Source organism: Larimichthys crocea, chromosome XVII (assembly GCF_000972845.2).
Source record: "Larimichthys crocea isolate SSNF chromosome XVII, L_crocea_2.0, whole genome shotgun sequence".
Classification (NCBI taxonomy): domain Eukaryota; kingdom Metazoa; phylum Chordata; class Actinopteri; family Sciaenidae; genus Larimichthys; species Larimichthys crocea.
The window spans coordinates 19,077,466-19,094,727 of NC_040027.1; the positions used below are offsets into that span (position 1 = coordinate 19,077,466).

Below are 17,262 nucleotides of genomic sequence, written 5' to 3' on the forward strand. Positions count from 1 at the left end.
TGCGGATGTCTTCTGCTGTACATAAACAGAGACGCAGGATGATCATGGTTGCATATGCCAAGGCACGCAACAGATATCCAACCTGATCAACAGCCATGGGGGGGATGGGTTGATGTTTCTTTGTTGGGGGTGATGGGCAGGTTTAGTCTGCCACCTATTCCTGTGTGTGCATGAGCAGCCTCCACTTATCCAAAACGCTCCCCTTCCCTCCTACATAAAAGCCTTCCTGCTATCCCTGTGTACATGCGTAGGCTGTGTGGTGGGTTGTCATGACGACAGGCCTCCCTGCTGCCAGCCTACCTGGGATTGGCTTTGTGCCTCCTCTGATTGGTGCTCAGCAGCCCCCAGGCCTGCACCGCTGCTCTCAAACGACACTTTGATGGAGTTTTATTGCCGATTCTTCCGTCTCTAAATCGCTCCTGCTGTCATCTTTATTTTGATTTATGTATTCCCTGATCTATTTATGCATGTGAACGAGGGGAGGGGAGAAGAGGTGGGAGAAGTGGAGGTGCGGGGGGGTAGAGAGAGGAAGACAGCGACAGCTACAATGCTTGCTACTATACCCAGGGGAACGCCTGCGGTACATTTGCCTTTTAAAGGCTTCAGCAACAGACAGGCACAGCACAGCAGCAGAGTGCTACAAAGCCTCGTCTGTGGATCCCGAGCCCCCCACCACTTCCCAGCCCCCCTCCTGAGTCAATAGGCACTGTATGCATGTTCTGTACGCTCAGACAAAAACGGTATTCTTTCAACTGCGCCCTGGCTCTCTGAAGAGGGTTAAACGGTGCTGCTCACCGTTGAGGGAATTACAAAAACCAAAGGCGAGGAAAAAGACACGCAGGGTGTTATTGCTGCTTCAGAGTCCTCCGCAAACAAGAGCGATCCGACCAGAGAAGGGATTCTGCACACAATTTGCCAGGCTTTCATCTGCCTTCGTCTGTGTCTGAAACCGGCAGAGGCAGGCCTCTGGAAGGTTCTGGGAGAACAGGTACAGAGGAACAAACCAACCTCCTCAGGAAGGAAGGCGGGCTTCAAAGACTCCACTCTCACAAAGAGAGGATCTCTCGCTGAGATGCAGACCCCGTGGCGTCCCCCCTCTTTATAACTGCTATCAAACAGATCAGATGAGGTCGAACCAGGCACTTTGGATGTGCCTCAGACTTCTGGCACTGTAGCGGTATTTAAGCAGTAAAGCGAGATCAATAGCCTAGGGTAAACGAGATTGATTTAGGTATGAGTCAATAAAGGATGTTTCCTCAGTGAGCAATGTGGTGGTGGAATTGAGGGATAGCGGAAGAAAGGCAGACATCTTTATTTTATCAGAGCTGATTACAGACACGTCCCCCAAGTCTAAGCTATGCTTTTCTGATTCCAAATAATTCTGATTTCCCAATAATTTCCAAACAATTGTAAGTAATATTAAAGTCTTTTGGATCTAACACACTTCATTTTAGGAAAATAGAGACTGTTACATAAGATATTTAGTTGTGTTGAGTTTAAAAGCCTTGAATAAACTGCTCCATTTAAAGATTCAGGCATTATTAATTTATTATTATGAACTTTATTCTTCAAATAAGTTGAATTCTGTGCTTGTCTATGGACAATTTCCCCATTTTGGATGCACGTTCATCTGTGCTGCTGTGCACTGACCAAAAAGTTGCAGCCATTAGCTTAGTATCTAAAAGGAGCGTATTAATTGGAAGTGCACCAACTGAACATTGCCTGTCTAATTAATGCCAAATGATATATTTAGTTCCAGGCAAGTTCACAGGAAATTCAAAGACCTGTCATATAAAAAGTGGGCTAGTTTCCAAGGGTAACATGTGACAACTTGGATGTAATATTAGGTGGGGGAAAAAAGGGCCATACATTCACATCAAAACCCATTTTGTCCAAAATATAAGTCTTGCAGCCATATTGCAGCTCAGTTCTACAGTTTAACATTGTAGCTACCATTACAAATGTGTTCAATAAAGAAAAACACTAAGTGATACATGTACAGCCTGGGGATATACTCCTTATTACAAAGAGCTGCAATTATCAGGCTGGGGATTGCTACCTTTTATTGTAGTGTGTGTTTGTGTGCATGTGTTTGCACCTGTGGTATTGTGCTTGGAGGAACTGGAACTCATCCTTGATCCTGTCACAGGAGTCAGAGGTTGTGAATTTCAGCTGCTGCGATGAAGCCTGGCAAAGAGAAAAGCACAAGAGAAGACGGGGTAAGAAAACGTGTGGAAAAAAACCCAAAGAGTAAGACAGATAAGGAGGGGCAAACCACAGAGAAAGAGAGCAGAGGGAGAGAACTAATCAAAAACATGAAATCAAGCAGTTTTCAATTTGATGCAGTCCAACTGGTACGACATTACGAAACTGTTTGCCAAGTAATGTTTCCACACACGAGGGGCCAAATGCATAAAACTTTGTGGAGACTAAATCGGCATTCACAAAAGCAGAAACATTGTTTCTGCCAGATTTTTAAACCTGTGCACTGTTCTGTTATGGATCTCAATCACTGAGAAATTATGCGCCTGCCCCTGAGCCTAAACCACACACAGCCACAATTAGCCATAAATGGATATCGACACACCCCTATTTAACCTTCTATAGACATAACCCAGACGCTTTCTGTCCTTGGTCTGGTACCGGCAGCTTCTTTACAGTGCTGAAGCAACCTTAAGGAGTTATTACCCGTGGCCAATAAGAAAAATAGCATGTGTTGTGAGCCATAACAGCCTATTGATTGATGACACATGACTGAGTCCAACTTACAGTCTAATGTGTGTTATTATTTCAGCACTTATGGTTATTCCAACATTCAATTTGGGTGACAATACATAAACCTACTTACTCAAGCTAGAATAAATCTTGCCAGTATAAATAATAGCGGCAACACACATTTATAAATATTATTATAAAGAACTGAGTTGAGACTGTGTTGAGACTTCAGGGTGTTGAAAAGATTGAGCTCCAAATAAAAAGTCTCTTAAATTCTTTCACCGACGTCATCTTTCTCTTTGGCAGCATGTTCAAATCATTGTGGAGTAGAGGTGATGTGATTAAAATCTTCTATCACAATACACTGATACAATTATTGCCACAAGATTTATGGACAACACTGCTCAGGACAACCAGCTAAATTCAAGTTTCACAAGAAGGAGGACTACAACAAACACAACGCCTGGTTTGTTGTACAAATTTGGATATTACCGACAGCCAAACTCAAAAAAATGAAAAGAAAAGTTGGAACAAAATGAAAGGAAAAATAAATGCCTACAATGTGCGTAATGGAGTGGGTTGAAACAGAGTATCTTTGGGTTTTGGACTGTTGGTTCAACAAAACAACACATCTGAAAACATTATCCTGGACTATGGGAAAGTGTGGAGAGCAATTTTCCCGGTTTTGTAACATTTTATTGACTATTGATTTAAAAAAAAAAAACTATCTTTATAAAATGATTTTTTTATCAACTTGTGGGATTGAATCATCTTAAATGTTAAAGAAAAGTAACAATATCAACTTTTGTTATCCAACATTTGCTTGTGATATTAGTCCCACTGTTGATTCATCATTTCACACACATGTTACAATTTAACTTACCATTGAATGCAGTGAAAACACAGAAAGCACCAAACACCAAAGCTTTACTAGATTACTCGAAGGTTCGTGTTATGGGAAGTTGCTAAATTCCGGCAGCAAAAAAGCCAACATATGGTCTTACCCCATAGATTGTGTAACCGAGCACTAACCTAGTCAGGGTTTGTGGTTCATTTCATAATATGGCCTACCATACTATAAATGTTCACTGAAAGGCACTTTGGATAAAACTGTGTTTGGGCCTCATATAGCAAGCTACATCATCGTTCTTTCGCCTAGCCTGGATGTTGCTATTAGCCCTTATTGTAATTCTGTCCACGCTACATTCCCCAGGCAGCGGTGGATGGCCTGGTTGTGTGTTAGAGCACAGCAAGCATCAAACCCAAATAGGGACAAAATCTCATTATTTCTCAGCAGGCCGCATAATGGTCAGGTTGGGGGGGGTGGGTTCGACATTTTTCCACTACGATTGAGCAGACATAAAAAACCATCAGAAATGTGATTGCAGCACTTACGGGAAGCTAGCTTGCTGCTGTTGGGAATGACCTGACGCTTTGCAGCCTGCTCCCAATGGCAAGACGCTCAGCTTCATGTTTAACTACAAAATAAGCTACCTTGTATTCACAGAACCGTGGCCTGAGAATATGTTAAGCAACAGGGCTGCTTCAGGTTGTAAGAACAGACCTCCTAGCTTCAAAGGCTGACTTTTTTTTTTTCTTTGTAGCTCAGTAGGCAGTGTTTTCAGATGGTTACGTGTCGGGGATGAATTCCTAATACAACCTCCCATGTGCTATCATATCAGTTTGGAAGTTAGTTAAATATTTTAGATTATGGACACAAAAACTGTTAACACCTTCAAAAAGGACATACTTAAAAGGGTTGGGGTTGGAAAGATGTGGTTAGGTCATTCAAAAAAAACAAAAAAAACCCCCCAAAAAACAGCACTGTCCTGCAAAACAGTGAAGAGCAAAGTGACCCAAGCCATTACACTTTCAAATGTCATGAGAAGTGCTGACATTATCATGCTGCTGCCGCCACACACAGAAACCCCCAATCCACACAAACCAAGCCGCTGCTCAGAGACAGAGGCTCAGACTGTAAAGCAGAATAACCTTTTCCCATTATCTCTCCAGCCAGTATGGCATGGACCAAACTCGGCAAACAACAGCTCGGCTATATGGGTCTGTGCCATACAGAGCCTGTGTCAACACAAGGCACTTAGCTACAGGCAGCCATGCAACTCACACTGCAATAACTGTTCCCTGCACTGGCACGGTTTCTGAACACTGCTTGTTTGTGTGAGTGTGTGTGTGTGTGCCTACAGGTTAGCCCTTGTGCCTGAGGGTAGAGCTGTTGCCCTAGATCTGATTTCCTCTCTGTGTAGCGTGGTACGCAAACGTTTAAAATACCAAAGTTTCGCTCAGTCAACAGCCCCAGGTAGGGCATTCGGTTCCACAGGGGAATATAGAGGGAGACAGAAAAGACAGACAGAAGAAAGCAAAGACAAGGGAAAAGAAAACAGGAAAAGGAGAGCAACAACATCATAACACCAAACAAACATAAGGCCAGGAGGGACATTTTAGGAGTTTTTTGGCTTAGTTTTATAACTTTATCCGAGTAACTTCCTCAACTCTGTGTAGGTCAGGTTCAATATTTAAGTAATTTTGGATGTGTCGTCAGCTCTGAGAGGATATACTTCAGGTACTGTGGTCCTTCAGCTAACATCAGCATGTTACCATACTTGTATAGCACGTCGCTGTTTAGCTGGTATAGTTTACTATGTGTGTTAGTATGCTAACAACAGCTAATTGGTACTTAACACAGTCCAGCTAGGGCTTAAATAATTTCCCCCTGGGATTATTAAAGTATTTCTGATTCTCATTCTGTTTCTGATGGGAATCTCATTAGTTCTGCAGGTCACAAACTAAAGTAACGGATTAATAGATATTTTGACATGATGGTGGCACAACTGAAATGTCAGGAGATAAAATCATCAGTCATCCCAAGGGCAACATGAGTGTCTGAACCAAATTTAATGGCAGTCAGTCAAAAAGTTGTTGAGATAAATTTGAATAAAAAAAAAAAAAACTGCCATGTCGTGGCACGAACATGGCCAAAAAACTCTTTAACAGATCAAATTTAAATTAGATCGGATCACTGGTCATCATAACAGTGGGGACTCGTAATCAACAATTCTGTCTTAAAGATTGTTGTGATCTTAATATGCATCATTAGAGCTGGAAGGAATTGTAGAAACTATTAAGCAGGGCTTGTGGCCATCAGCTTTTGGTTGGCTAAGGTGACAGACAGAATGGTTGAAAAACGTTTTTGTAATGTTAGAAATATAGACTGTACACGTAAGTTAAATGTTATTTAGATTTTGTAAAATTTGCATAGTAACATGTTAGTGGCGTGAATTACATTTCAAATTATATTTAACTTTGCCAGCCTAACCAGGAATGTGTCATCAGAGCTGTCTACATGTTTGATATGGAGATGCAGTGAACAAATAAAAAATTTAAAGTCATCTTTTGTTTGAGAATACAGTACACTTGTTTCTTCAGGAGCATGAATTGTTCCATTTATTTATTTTCACAGACATGTTGCCCATTGTTCGCCTCCTGCTCATCGCCCCTTTTTGACTCCAAACCTTTGATGATGTTTCTAAATGTCGTTTTCTACGGTTACGCTTATTTGGTGTTGGTAGTTCTGTCTCGTGGATTATTAATGCTCATCAGTTGTCATTTGGTCTTTCTCTACGCTTCAGTTTTACTCTGCACTTCCATTCTGGAGTAAATCATTGTGACAGGCACATTCACATTCATGCAGGCGATTCTACACTAAGGGCAATGGACACGTGGGATTTTTTAATGCGGGAATCGTTGCCAACAGCGGCAATCAGTCTTGAAAAAGTGGTTGAGTGGTCAACATCTGGCTGCCTGGGGAGGATAACTGTCACACTTCACCTTCTACTTGAAATGTTTCACAGATTTCTAACATAGATCAGAACTCTGCAGCTAAAAAGGATGTATTAACTGACCCCAGATCAAATGTTACCATATTCGGCTGATGGCTGGCAACAATTTGAAAGCAGCTTGTGATGCTGCAAACATGTCTGGAAGGGAAACGGGACAATTTAAGCCATGGGTTTGTTAGACCACATCAAATATGAAATCCCGGCACCCAGGAAACATGCACCATGAAATCTTGTCTAATGTGGAACACACACAACTCGTGGAACAAGTCTTATGAAATGTTTTGGTTTGTTTAATGATGTAAAATGTTAAAATGTGCCAGTAATTTTCAAATCAAGGCCATCGCGAAAAAGCCTAAACCCTGGATAAAAACATCCAGCAAATTAGAGGAGTTTCAAGGACGGCTCTCACCGCGCTGCCCTGATACTTTTGCCACCGCACAACCAGACAATGCAGGTTTTTCCCCACTCCATGCAATATACACAGCTAACAATGTTTATTATCTCTCTCTCTCTGTCACTGACCAAAACAAGGTGCTCTATGGGGGCCTGAGAGCCCACAACAGATGGATGCCCATAATGTTAATGAAATACTGCCGTAATATTGTGACACATGCCATCTGCTGTGACAAAAAAAGGTACCTACACGCTGTGAGTGAAAATGTGTTTGTGCAAGACAGCGGCTAGGCTAACACGTGTACGTGAGAGTGTGTGTGTGTGTGTGTGTGTGTGTGTGTGTGTGTGTGTGTGTGCGCGCATGCGTGCACGTTTCCGTTTGTGTTACGGAGAAATAGCCTAGACAGTGTGAATGTGACAGAGTAAGATATGTGTGCAAAACAGAGAGCCTCAGCACTGAATAGGTGTGTGTGAGCGACAGATTTTGCGTGTGTGCATCTGTGTGTGGGGTGTGATAAGCCTCTATGCATGATGCTTGGCTGCCAGAGGAACAAATATTCCCTGCCATGAATCATACACAAGGAGACAACAGCGCCCACACACACACACACACACACACACACACACTCCCTCACATGCAAAATTTGCATAGCACACACACACGCACATGCACAGCACCTAAATGTAGGACAATCTCTAATTTGATTCTGCCCTGCTCCTTTGAGACGTAATTAAAGCATTAAAAAGCTTTGTGCGCTGGTGAGGCAATTGAGACAGTCTTCAGCGAATAAATGGGATTCATCGTTTCAGGAAATTGCTGCCCCACCCCCACCCACCCACAAATCCAAATCCCACTCATCGTCACTCCCCGCACACCCACCCTTCCTGGCCTCATCATCTGGTCCAATCCATGTGAAATCTACTGTGAACCATAATGTCTATTTTAAATAAGAATCAGGCTAAGGCTGTTTCTGCTCCATAGAGACGGTGGGAAGCGATGGAGATTACAGGGGAGGGCGCTTGGTTTCACACACACACAGGCCACACTACAGTGATTATACACACCGACAATACATGAATACAGTACATATATGCAGTGGAGTATTTAGACACACAGGCAGAGCACATACACAATGCACACAGGCACACACACACACAATAACAGCAGGATACATTGGAAAACATCATCCACAGTATAAATCCTGCCTGAGGGTAGCGGCAGTAGGGGGATTGTATTTCCTGGAGCACTGCCTGACTGTTTACATCTCAGTTGGAGTGTGTTTGCGTGCGGTACGCGTACGTGTGTGTGTGTGTTGGGGGTAGGGATGGAGCCTTGGCATTGTAATCACTCACTAATGACTGGATGTTATCTCACTCCCACTTTTAAATGAATGCAGAAGATCTACACTGACGAGCAGTTGGCCTATTTCTCGACGGCAGGCTGTCTTTTTGCTCCATAGCAACAGTCCCAAGGATGCCATTTGAGCCAGCCACCTCCGCTGTCCATCACAGACTCCCGTTGCTTAGTTTGAGTGCGGCGGTAGACACGGATACATTTTTTATTATTCAAAAAGATAACAGAAGGGAAAGTAAAGTTCCTGTTGAAAGCAGAATAATCATTTGCGCCTGTCAGTTGAGTTTGGTGAAAAGATTAGAAATTGTAGGGGTCTAAATTAAAGCCTAGATGTGAGTCAGTACGTGCGTGATTTAGAAAAATGCCTTTGTGAAAAAAAAAAAAAGTGCTGAGAGTGGTGTTTAGATGTGATGCATTATTGTGATACATTAGGAGTAATTCAACACAACTCTGCAATGGGAGCTGTCAACGCTCCCATTTTCTGGGCCCATTTCCTCTAAAATATAAGTTTCTAGATTCACCCTATTGAAGAGGATAATTATGTCCTGCTGTGTACACTCAACACAACACGTGAGGTATGTGTTTAACATGTAGGCAAAACTCATGACATGATTCACTGAGCCAGACTTTTAGGGCTTAAGCCTTTTGCTAATACACCAGCACCAAACAAGATCACATCCTCCATCTAAGAATAGCTCCAACCAAACAATTCCATCTAAATATCCCAGATTAGTGTTTGGACTAAAGCGTATGTGCCCAGTGATCTGAGAGAAGGACACAGCTAACTGGCCCGCATCCAAGCTCACCCCCAGCCAACGCTGTCTGGGCTAAGCGAGCCTCACTATGTTAGCTGCTCAGTGTGTGTGTTTAGTGTGTGTGTGTGTGTGTGTGTGTAAGAGAGAGAGAGACGAAGCTGAGGAATAGGATTGTGTCTTCAGCCGCTCTGGACAGGGGCTTTAGAGCGCGGGGAGAGCCTAATCCTGTTTGGGCCAGGAATTTGATTTTGATTATTATCTCTCACGAACCAAGCCAAAGCTTACCCCCATTTCTGCAGCGTTATCCCCACAACACACAGACACACACACATAAACACACACCAACCCCCTTGCAGCCCAACAGATTTGACCTCGTTAAGACGCTTTAAAGGGGATTATTCCACTTTTATCACTTCGAGTGAAGTGCCCTTGCTAACATAGGCTTGGCATGGCTCGGCCTCCCTCCATACTCTCCAGAACTATCTTGACCCAAGCGCACAGTACGTACACACACACACACACACACACACACACACACACACACACACACACACACACACACACACACACACACACACACACACACACACACTTAAAGCAAACTGCCCTGCAATGTGCGCAGATACACAAAAATGTAGTACGCTTCACCCACACCCACACACAGGCATATACGCCAACATAGCAGACACAAGGTGGGGACAGGCATACTAAAACACAACACACGTGCACAAAAACACACACACACACACAGGAAAATAGTGCAGAGATTGCAAAGCCAAGGGAAATGGGCAATTTGTCAAGAGCGGGGAAAGTGGTGAGGCCGACAGGGCTGTGGGTTTGGAGACCATGGCTGAGATTAAAGCCAGCCTCGCAGAAGGGGGGCTTTAAGATTACACCCAGTACGGTTGTACAGATGATTGATGCCTGCTTGTAAAAACCAAGGTTATTACTTACAACAGCGAGCAAAAGGAGGGAAGACGGGGAGGGAGAAAAGGAAGATTAGTCCCAAAGTTCACAACAAATAAGTGGACAATGAAAGCAAAGCTGAAGTGCCGGCATGTTGCCGACACCAGGGAACTCCTGCTTCATCTGCTCCAGTGAGGAACCGGGAGTAAAGGTCTGATGTGTGCTCATTATATGTTTAAAAAGGTAGAGCTAAATTTTCCCCCTTGACTCCAAGACATTTCATTTTGTTTAGCGACTAATGAGTCCCAACATAAGCTTTATATCATGCTACATTATAACAAAATTTAAGCATCTTTGCCCCCTCCTCATGCACACCGGTGCATTGCCAGTGAGCTCACTGTGCGTTAAGGCTTCAGTTTACTTCAACCTAAGTGCTTGTCAGATGGTTCAGACACTTTCAGGCAACTTCAAGCAGCAAATGGCCAGCAGTGCACAGAAGAGAAAGCACACAGGATTTGAACTGATATTCTTTTTTGTTTTACTTCTGACACAACTACCTCTGTCGTTTTAAGCATGTACAAACAGGTGCATCTTTATGAATGCCTTGATAAAAAAATAAAGTCTCAAAGTGTGTGCAGTTATCCCTATATGAACCTGTCTCACCCCTCTCAATGACCTCCCTCCTACAAGTTTGGCAATTTGGAACAACTATAAGACATGGTTGGGCAATACATCGAAGAAACTTTTAATTTATTTCAAGTCTTTAGCATCAGACTCTTCTGTTTGTGTCAACACTGATGCTGAACAGCCCAGCCAGAAAAATACAAGATCATCTGACAAAACAGTAACTTTCCAATCTGGACTTCCAGGATACATTATGTGTTCTCGCTGATACATGTGGTAAGAGTCCCACACCAGTGCAGCCACCAAGTGGTTTTTACCAGGCTCCATTTTTAGTCTTACCTGCTTAACACTAACAAAATTTCATTAGTCTGTGTGACACAATAGAATAGTCCTGTTGCAAATATCAAGTATGTTTAATAAGGATGGGACTGGTTGCACTCATGACTAGCGAGGCGCTGACCCCACAGCAGGGTGGTGACAATACCTGCCAACATGAATACAACGCAGCTTAAAAAACAGTCCTGTCTCTTAGGGGACGTCTGTCCTCACCAAATCCCCCCCTCCTGGACAAACAGAATGAACGAGGGAGGTTTTCATTGCCTTGGTGTGAATCCGCATGGTGTGTGAATGAGATCTCTGTGGAGATGAGGTGGCATATTGTTCCAGTCCGGGCGTTATTGCTGTTAGGCACGCAAATAGAGCAGCTAATTCTCTTGTCTGAACTGGTGCAGTGCTTTGAGTTTTGGCAGGTCTTGGGGCCCTGGCTGGGCCGGGCCAATCAAGCAGCCCCCCGTCGTGCCGCTTTGTTCCAGCCCATCGCACTGTTCTGCTCTGAGGAAGGGCTGCCCCGCCCACCACCACCACCACCATCCCTCCCTCCCTCCTTCCCACCTCCCACACACTCCTCACAGGGAGCCACTGCTGAATACTGATGCAGCCGCTCCACTCCACACCACCCCCCCACTTCCACTCCCACACAAAAACACACACACACACACCACCCGATGAGCTCTCGACTGTGTGTGTGTGTGCATGTGAACGTGCATGTAAATGCACAAGCACAAACTCATTACCATTCTACTTTTTTCTCTTCACGTACAGCATCCTTCAGTGCATGCATGGGCTGCCACGCTCACACAAATCAGCACACACGTCCATATGCGTCGCAGAAATACACGCACACACACACATCGGTGAATCCACATAGCTCCTGCAGACTTGAGCAAAACCAAAAACATGGTACGACTCAGTTGACATCTGTTTTTATTTATATTCATGTTCTTCCCGGTGAATTTGCTGCGGTACTTTATGTAAGGCAAAGCGGCCCGAGCAGACAAAGAGGTACAGATACAATTCAGCTAGTGAATCTTATTTAATTTATTTTTTTTCAGCGGAAAAACCTAGATGTTAAATCAAATATTTTTAATTTTAACAATGCATGGCAAGTTCAAATGCAAGCATATTTTGTATTCTTAACCCTTGATTTCTTGTTTCTGTCCAAAAATATCAATTTAAACAAAAGCACAGTTCTTTATAGCATATTTTATATAGTGACTGTGATCAACTGTCTTGTATTCTCATCACTTTGCCTGTACACTATAAATATACCACTGCTTGTTCAGTGGGTGCATTTAGATTCTTCTTCAGTTTTTTTTTCAGTTAAAGTAACTGACTGACCTAGCAGGGGACTGCATCATTCATAAAGTGATGACATCTTGTCTGTCGCTTTGATTCAGTATTTCCATCGAGCCAGAGGCTACTCTGGTGTACGCTGTGAACTCCAAAAGAATATTATTCACACTACTGTGAACGCAGTAAAAAAAGAAGACACATGACTGTCATATATATGGCATCACAGACTCTGAGAATCGTTCACTTTCCAACATCTCATCTTACCGTGTTTGCTTTGTACAACAATTAATTACATTCTGAAAAGTGTAAACACCCACTTGACAGAATTTTTTATAAAAGAATCATGTTCACACTCATGTTTCCAGATAATGTACTATATCACAATATATCTTCATACTAGGCTTTAAAAGTACATATACTGTATGTAATTGAATCTATATTTCAAACTCCTATTTGGTGTTCTTTGAGTCACATAATTGTATTCTATCGATTTTTTGGTGTATGGGCCAAATACTCAATCTAGTGTAATCGCATATTACTGTCTAATTTGGACCTTATCTGGCACTTTAAAAGAAAGGGAGGTACTTTAACAGGAGATTTTTTTTTTTAAATGAGTGGAAAGACAAAAAGCAAAAAAAGTTTTACGCTGAAGTAGAAATAGTGCAAAGTGGATGGAAACGACCATGATGTAACCGTGACTCAAACATCCACTGATGCTTCTACAGAAGAAACTTAAAACACAACTGTAACTTTCCTCCAATTAATACATGAAACAGACACAAATCACTATTTCGATCAGATAATATTTGCAAAATTCGCATAATGGTAGTGAATGGAAACACATAAAGTGGCATTGTCTTCTTTGGCTACATTTTGTGCAAAGTTTGGCTCAGGTTGAGGTTGAGTTTCAGGGTTAAGATGCAGACAATGAACCACAACATCCCCTGTTTGAGGCAGAATACCTCTGCTGCGTTTCCTGTCATCTCTCTACTGGCACTATGTAATAAAAGACTTAAAATGGGCCAAAGGTTATGTAAAAAGAAAGCATGCTAGCTTGCACAGATCTTCTGTGTAAAGGGGGTGTAAGTGTAGAATGTGTATTCACATGTATCTTCTCTGCCTACTTGATTCAAATCAGTGTGTGTGTGTGTGTGTGTGTGTTCAAGACTAGAAGGGCTGCACCAGTCTACACCCCTCCCTTTCAGCCAACCCCAAAGCATTTTGACAATCATCCACTGTGGCCCTTCACAAAAATCAACATCACCTGTGACCCATGGCCTCAACTCGGCCACTTAAAAAGGAGGGCCTCCTGCAGTGTGGGGGAGATTTGGAGGTGGGGGCTGCGGAGCTCTGTTTGTCATGCTAATCAGCTGGCCTAACCTTAACGACCCAGACATCTGCTGCCCTGCATGTGTCAAGCCCCACATTCAATTTGTTCCCCAGATACAAAAAGCAGGTAAGACCCTTGAGGCTGGTAAGAATGTCTGCGTGTGTGTGTGTGTGTGTGTCTGTATGGGAGAAAGGAGAAAAATCCATTTATTTCTATGCATCCACTAGAGCAAAGATTACCAGCAGAGAACAGAGCTAAAGTGTTTGTTCTGTGCTGTACTTTTTTTTTTTCTGTGTATGCACGCTTTAATGTCCGATACCCCCCACCAACACGCAGACAGAGCCAGGCTTGTTGCACGCGCGCGCGCACACACACTCAAACACACGTGTTCGTGTGTGTGTGTGTGTGTGCAGCAGAGCGACGGAGCAGGGGTGGGCGGGTGTATTGGGGGGGGAGTTTGTTTAATGGGCGAGACAGGGGACCATGGGGATTAAGCTCCCCCCAGCTGGAGGCTTTAGAGGAAAGGCTGGGGGCTGTCCTGTTAATTCAAGTGGGCTTAATAATGCCTGTGCACCCTCTGCCCCTGACCCTCCCACCACTACATAAGATCTGGGAGGAAACGCATGATAAAGGGAGACAAGCACGAGGAGGAGGAGGGAGTGTGTCTGTGTATGTGTGTGTGTGTGTGTGTGTCTGTGTGTGCGTATACAACCTGTGGCCATTGAGCATGTGCTCAGGGGACTTGAGAGATTTCGCCTCCATATTACTTGCGCTACTCTCCAGCTTTTGGGACCAGGCCTTTCTGTTGCTCCACTTTCACGCCACAGCCAGCTTTGTTGAAGCTGCATTAGGATTAATCAACACCCAAACAATATGGCAAATGCTATCAACTGGGTCAGGCACTGTGCCACTATCAAATAAGACTCCCCCCCCCTCTTAAACCAATGAACTGTGGCCTTAACCTGTGACAGTGGATTAAAATGCAATCATTGACATAAAAAAGACACTCGACTCCCTGTTAAACCTTTGTATTGTAAGTGGGACAACTATCAAAAACAAATCACTGCTTGTCGTTTTTGTTTTCCAGATAAAGTAATAGTAAATCTAGGAAGTTAAGCACCAAAAGTAACCACATGTGAACTGTGGAAGACGGTGGAGTATCTCTGGAAAGACAACCACCCAAATGTGGAAAAAACAAAAAACGAACAGGAAGTTCTTTTTCTTGTGTCTAAAAAAATGAAGCAGCTAAAAGCTGATTATCTGCTGCCATATGACCCTTTCACATACACTTTACTTAACATTCAAGTGTCCAGGCAGAGGCATCTCTTCTGCAACATACACAGGAAATGCCTTTAACATTATTTTAATGCAACGTGACCGCACATCATCTCCACTACCGCTGCCGATATATAGCTTCCTCTGCAAGTCCCCGCGCAGCTTTAATTTAGACACATTATACATGAGGCGCGCCTTGATTGTGCGTATCCAGAAGTGGAAGGCTTTTGTTCACATTATATGCCCGTATGGAAAGCGAACGCTAATGTTACTACAGAGTCAACAAAGGAAAAAAAAAAAAAGGGGAAAGCAGATTCGGTGGTGAGCTAGTCACTTTGAGAGATCCATCATCTGTCATTATGAGGCAGTGCTGTTACTCTCTCATCCTCCAGCTCCTTATCTCTGACACTCATATCTATATGGGTGTCACACATTCTTCCCTTCCTCGGGCCCCTGTGACAGCAGCAGCAGCAGCTGAGGAGAGAGAGAGGATTTGAAGAAGGGAGGATGTGTGTGTGTGTGTGTGTGTGTGCACGTACACACAGTATATTTATGTTTAAAGCGGAGGGTGCGGGGGGGTCAGTACGCAGGTGTATTTGTGTGTGTGTGTGTGTGTGTGTGGGGGGCGGCTTGAAAGTGGCTTGTTGTAGCAGGTTAAGACGGAAACAGCTGCAGCACGGATGAAGATGCGTGCTATATTCCCAAACCCCCGTTTTTAATCCTGTGTGTCGGGGTTTTAATAGTCCAAACAAGCAGCATAAGGGCACTCAACTGGATTAGAAAAATAACCTCCTATCAGACAGGCAGGAGTGGAGTGGCCCAGCTGCTCTCACCTTGGATAAGGTGACTGAGTTCTCACCCCATCAGGACGTGACTCCATCACCACTTCACCCAAAGGAAGAAAAGGTTGGGGAGGTGAAAGCACGGCTCTTAAGTGACACCTCGTCCCAGTAATTCCCTAAAAAAAAAAAATCTTAATGGGCATTAAGAACTGGTACACCTACTTTAAAGCTGAATAACAGTGTATAAAAACAGAAATCACAGCTACACTCATGACCCGCTGGAAGTGCACTAATTGCACGACTTCACCTCCGCCACTTTGCGCTCATTAATGTGGGTGTGTCGACGCCGACAAGCTAGCTAGCGGCTTGCTCGTTAGGAGCGTTTGCGTAAATGAGCAACCTACGACTCTTTCCGATAATTAACGCAACACTGTGACAAGCAGCGCTTTGTTTTTGTTTGCGTCTGTAATCAAAAGGAGTGATGCCACAAAGGAGGGATTTCCACCGCCGCCTTTTTTCTACAAAGCTTCCAGATTTTTCCGCCTGCTTATCCCACAGTGCTTTGCGTCAGATACAAAATGAAACGGGATGAACCCGATTCACCAGGTAAATACTCCACTTTTACAATCAAAACATTGAGAAAAGTGATCTTGACTTTAAAAGAAAGACAGACAAAAACACTGTTAAACCACAAAAAAAAGAAAATGGTTACTGTTGAAGGAGCAGACTTATGAAAAGCACAGAATGGAGTCCCTGAAGTCTTTTTGTATTCAAACTGTGTGTTTTCTCTTCTCTTTTAAAAAGCAGCCATGATAAGATTTTATTTAATACAATGCCAGATATCTGATTGAGGATACATTGACAAAGATCACATCTTTCTAGATCAAACTTTTTATACCATGTACCACCTCAGAAAATATTCATCTCTCCAGGTATCACTATTTTGACAGGCTGTTCAACTATGGACAGTTCATGCAGGAGGCAGGTTTATTACTAAGAAGATGATTATTTTTGTTTACTGGGGTTCTCCTGATCCAAATTTCTAATATTTCCTGTTTGGAGCCACTTTTTTTGGAGTTGTTGAACCATTCATTTCACTTAAGCTTACTATCTTATGTCAGATTTGAAGTAATCATGGATGTAATCGGCAGTATGTGAATTAACATACATAGGCTGCAATTGAAGCAGGAAATCAGGAAATGCGAAACTTTCTTATTTTAAATGACATTCCAGCGATCCCCTAGTTTCAGTTTGTTTTTAATTGTTGTAGATGGTTTCAGAGAGTCCTCCAAGTACCGCTACAGGACATCAAGTACTACCAGTGGTACTCGTACCACAGTTTGAGAACCATCACTGTCAGAGCACGTAAGCTGAACTTAGTGGGACTCCCCGCTTACACGGGATTTCGCTCATTTGACAAGCCAGGCTACGACCAGAGGTTCCCAAATCCTCACATCCTGCTACCTAGTCTGAGAACACACATCAGCTGGCTCACATCAGCAGCAGCAGCAGCAGCACAGCATAGCACAATCAGGCTGCCACACAGACTGCCAAAGGGCAAACCATTCATGTCACAAAAAGACATTCAGGTTCTAGCTTCAGCAAACAACACTTCGCCTTTCAGCAGTAAAAGAACCAC

At 43.3% G+C, this 17,262-nt stretch overlaps 1 protein-coding gene across 4 annotated transcripts in view; it reads right to left on the bottom strand.

Moving 5' to 3' along the window:
* The window catches only part of tle5 (TLE family member 5, transcriptional modulator), a 37,102-nt gene that overhangs the window by 17,466 nt on the left and 2,374 nt on the right, over window positions 1-17,262 (bottom strand). For all 4 annotated transcript variants that reach the window (XM_027290005.1, XM_019274364.2, XM_010736814.3 and 1 more), the window contains exon 2: window positions 2,099-2,187. In XM_027290005.1, the coding sequence (XP_027145806.1) occupies window positions 2,099-2,187 (89 nt within the window). The remainder of the gene's footprint in view (window positions 1-2,098; window positions 2,188-17,262) is intronic.